Source organism: Otolemur garnettii, unplaced genomic scaffold (assembly GCF_000181295.1).
Source record: "Otolemur garnettii isolate 467f Iridium unplaced genomic scaffold, OtoGar3 scaffold00145, whole genome shotgun sequence".
NCBI lineage: Eukaryota > Metazoa > Chordata > Mammalia > Primates > Galagidae > Otolemur > Otolemur garnettii.
The window spans coordinates 4478094-4482457 of NW_003852540.1; the positions used below are offsets into that span (position 1 = coordinate 4478094).

At 51.0% G+C, this 4364-nt stretch overlaps 1 protein-coding gene across 4 annotated transcripts in view; it reads left to right on the forward strand.

Moving 5' to 3' along the window:
• Positions 1–4009, forward strand: part of INPP5K (inositol polyphosphate-5-phosphatase K) — a 26442-nt gene extending 22433 nt beyond the window's left edge. For 3 of the 4 annotated variants that reach the window (XM_023518724.1, XM_023518726.1, XM_023518725.1), the window contains 4 exons: positions 526–712; positions 1850–1987; positions 2248–2331; positions 2472–4009. In XM_023518724.1, coding sequence (XP_023374492.1) covers positions 526–712; positions 1850–1987; positions 2248–2331; positions 2472–2789 — 727 coding nt within the window. In that variant the 3' untranslated portion in view covers positions 2790–4009. The remainder of the gene's footprint in view (positions 1–525; positions 713–1849; positions 1988–2247; positions 2332–2471) is intronic. The other variant, XM_012810956.2, reaches the window with a different exon arrangement.
• The last annotated feature ends 355 nt before the right edge of the window (positions 4010–4364 follow it).

The window sequence follows — 4364 nt, forward strand, 5'->3', positions numbered from 1 at the left end:
CCAGCTACTTGGGAGGCTGAGGCAAGAGAATCACCTAAGCCCAGGAGTTGGAGGTTGCCGTGAACTGTGATGCAACAGCACTCTACCCAGGGGGATAAAGAGACTGTCTCTGGGAAAAAAAAAAAAAAAAAAAGAGTGAGTGCTAACAGTGCTGACCAAGGGCATGTAGTAAGCATTCCCTCCTTGCTTTATTAGTAAGCAGGGAAGCCAAATTCAAGCTAAGGGCTGTCTGACTCCAAAATTCAAACTTCAGCTTCTTTGATGTATTGCTGCTTTTGTTCAAGAAAGAAGCAAAGCTCTGAAATAAAATGTTTCTAGTCACAGTGATTCATAAAACTGGGCTAGGCAGGGGGTCCTTGGCTAAGTCTGATGGGCCAGTACCCTCCTGCCTCAAGCCTTGGCCCAGGGGCCTTATGGCCATGTAGATGCAGAGGTTAGGGGCTCCAGCAAGCTCATGGGGGTACATTCCTGCTCTCATGCCAACCCTTTCTTCTCTCCTCTTTCTTCCTCTTCCCCTACCCACAGTGAGAAAAAACGCAAGCCTGCATGGACCGACCGCATCCTGTGGAGACTGAAGCGGCATTCCCAGGATGCCCCCCACACCCTCAGCCTTCCAGCTCCCCACTTCTCCCTGTCTCTGAAGTTATACGTCAGCCACATGACGTACAGCATCAGTGACCATAAGCCTGTCACTGGCACCTTTGACTTAGAGGTAAATTTCCAGGCTGCCTGACACTTGGCAGAAGAACAGCTATACTGGGCCACATCCCCCAGCCCTCCAGGCCTGGATCCAATGTCAGCCAATCCCCTAGGGAAGACCTGTAGGAGTCCATGATTGCCTTTCCTCCCAGGTCAGGTATCCCAACTCTTCTTAGGAGCTGTTGATGGCTCTGTCTGTCAAAAACATGTTCAAACCCTTTGTGAATAGGTTTCTGTTTCCTCTTGGTACTCTCCCTTGAGACTAATGAGTTCCATTACGCTTATTACCTACTGTGTGAAGTAGGACTTCCTTTTATTTGTCCTAAACTTATCTGGATCAAGTTGCAAAGGGAGCTCCCTCCATTCTTGTATCTTGCCATCTCATGACCAAGGCAGTGTGGACCTCCTTCAAGCTGCTGGCTGGCCCCTCAGCCTTCACATTTTCATACTGGTTTCTCTGTCCTTACACCATTGTCTTTCCACACTGTCACAGCTGTTTTCACCACAGAAAATGGATTCAGGGGCAGCACCTGTGGCTCAGTGAGTAGGGTGCCAGCCGCATCTACCAAGGGTGGCAGGTTCAAACCTGGCCCTGGCCAAACTGCAACAAAAAAATAGCCAGGTTTTATGGCAGGCACCTGTAGTCCCAGCCACTTGGGAGCTGAGGCAAGAGAATCACCTAAGCCCAGGAGTTGGAGGTTGCTGTGGGCTGTGACACCACGGCATTCTACCTAGAGCGACAAAGTGAGACTCTGTCTCTAAAAAAATAAAAAAGAAAAAGAAAATGGATTCAAGGGTTGGTTCAGATATACCTTAGGGGCCTAGAGTGGTTGTCTGGCTTCTTTCTGTAACCTCTCAGCCACTCCCTCGTTGTTCTCCCTCCCTCACTCTCAGTGTTTGGCACCCTGTGTTACCTACCTAGCTCTCAGCCCCCATCTCCTTGGCAGGATCAGCCACCATGCTGATAGGCCTTTGGCCCTTTCTCTTTCCTGCTGCCCAGCCAGGGTCAGCTGAAGCAGCCTAGTGCAATTCTATGGCCACCCCTCTGTGGAACCCCTACCCCTCTGTTGGCTGGGCACAGTGAGGAACAGTTGCTCTGAAGAGGGAATGATGCTACCAGAACTCAATCCTCTTCCCACCCTGTGTCTAGCTGAAGCCATTGGTCTATACTCCACCGATCACCCTGATGCCTGAGAGCCTGTGGACCATGGAGAACGATATGGTGGTCAGCTACTTCTCAGCTCCAGACTTCCCCAGCAGCCCCTGGGACTGGATTGGATTGTACAAGGTGATGTGGCTGGCAAGGCGGGGAGCCCACCAGCAGTAGCTCCCTCGTTTATCCTTCCTGAGGGCTTTATGGGAGCTGTAAAGGCACTGAAGAACTCACCTTCATCTACCCCAGGGTCTTTGCCTACCTAGAGGCTGGCGTAAAGGGGAGAAGGGGTATGCAGTATGGTGGCCAGCTGCAGCAGACCATCCTTTCCTAAAGGACTTGCCACAGATCCCAAATCCTCCCAAATATTGATCGCCCAATCCCCTTTCCCACAGGTGGGGATGCGGCACATTAATGACTATGTGTCCTATGTCTGGGTTGGGGACAACCAGATCTCCGTCAGTGACAACCTGCACCAGGTACATCTCCAGCAGGTGGGCTAGCCTAAACACTTCCTCTGTCTTCTGGAAGGAACAGAGTTCTGGATAGCTTGTCACTGAGAGCTGGGTGGAGCCCAGGGCCCTGGAGTTGACCCCATTCCTGTCTACCCTCCCTCCAGGTATACATCAACATCAGCAGTATCCCTAAGAATGCAGATCAGTTTCTCCTCTGTTATTACAGCAACAATCTGCATTCTGTGGTGGGGATAAGCACATCCTTCCAGGTAAGGAATGCTGGTGGGGGAAGGGTATCACAGAGGACTTCACAGAGCCCATCATCAGTTTCCTGTGAAGCCACATCAGGTGGGACGGGAGAGTGGAAGGAAGATGGAGGAAGGCCTGGTCTTCTCCCTCTGCCACCTGTTTTATCCTTGCAGATCCCATCTCGCTGCTTTTTGAGGGAGGAGCCACTGGGTGAAGCCCAACCACAGATCTGAGCCAGGATGGGAGTGAATCCAGGGCGAAGGCCAGAGCTAGTGGCCAGCTCTGCCTTACCACACTGCCAGGAGTGCTAGGGGCCCAGTCCAGCCCAGCCCAGCCCAGCCCAGCCCCCCAAGGAGACAGCCAAGTATTCTCCACATACCCACCACCTTTGAGCTCTAGCCAGCCTCTTTTGCCCCCTCTAGCACAGATCTCTGCAATTGGCCGCTTAAATACAGGTTTTTCTTGCTAAGATGTAAGTAAAACAAGCTAGTTTGTCAACAGTGAAGACTTAGGAACAATTCACCAGATGTTGGAAGGACCCTTCAGCCTGCATCTCATTTCTTGAATCATTTCTTCTAGCCCTACCAGGCACATGGCCCATCTGGCACAGGCCTGCATTCTTGTCATACCATCCTGGGTCTCAAGCTGCCTGGGACGGGGGATGCTTACATTTCTACAGGCTCCATGGACTGGTTGGTGCAAGCAGCATTGTGTTCCAGGAGTCTTGGCATCTCAAAGCCTGTCCCCATAAGAGATGGACAGAGAATCTGGGGTCCCTGCTTCAGCAGAAGTATGACTAAGTGGGTAGAATGGAGAGGCTGCTCCTGCCAGGTTCTTGTGTAGTAGGTGAATAGGTTGATCAGGGTCCTATAGCACAGCCTTCCCCACTACCTGCTGCATGGAGTTCAGCCAAGGAAGTTCCAGAGCCTGAACAGAGAATTGGAAAGGACCCAGGTTAGCTTTCTGCCCACTTAGGAAGGATTGGACAGGTGGTAGAGGAGCTTCAGCCACAGAGTTTTCAAGCTTATCTGCTCCACCCTTGTCAGGACTTTGGGTAGAAATTGCTTTTCTCGCTGGACCCTCCCAGGACCTAGAAATGGGGACTGGCAGAACGGAGAGCTGGATCAAGACATTGTAGAGGATCTGGCCCTGGGTATCTTCAAAGAGTATTCTCCAGGTGCTATATGGAATGGCTTGTCCCCCCTCCCACCACTTACCTCCTACTAATGGTGATTCAACAGCCCTTCTCAGGAGAAGCCACCTCAGGAATCCTTCTCAGTGACTGTCATGCCATCCTATGACCTGAGATTGAAGGTCACTTCAGTTGCTGTACACTGCAAACTCCACCCAGGGAGCTATGTGTATCAAGAACTGTCTTCTGGCTTCTAGTGGGCCATGGCTGTTGATGTTCGGAGTCTGTTACATTGGGATAATAAGAAACATTGATTTTATACTTGTTGTGTGACTCCTTCATGATGGAGCAGGGGAGATGGTGATGGGCCCACGACTCCTTATGAAACTCCAGGGACAAGGGCCTTGTAGATCCAGACTAGACATCCCGTGTCTGTGATGGGCAGAGAGGGCCAGGATAGGACTAGGTTGAGGTTCTGGGGTAGTGACCCTTTGGGTCCCTGGCCAAGGAGGAGCATATCATCTGTGTTTTGAGGTATTAACTTTACTCCAGGTAAGATGGGTTTTTTGGAACTTAAAACTCGGTGGTTCATCCTTCCTCATCCACCACTCCCTCACACCCTATCTTTTTTTTTTTTTTGTAGAGACATAGTTTTCACTTTATCGCCCACAGGAGA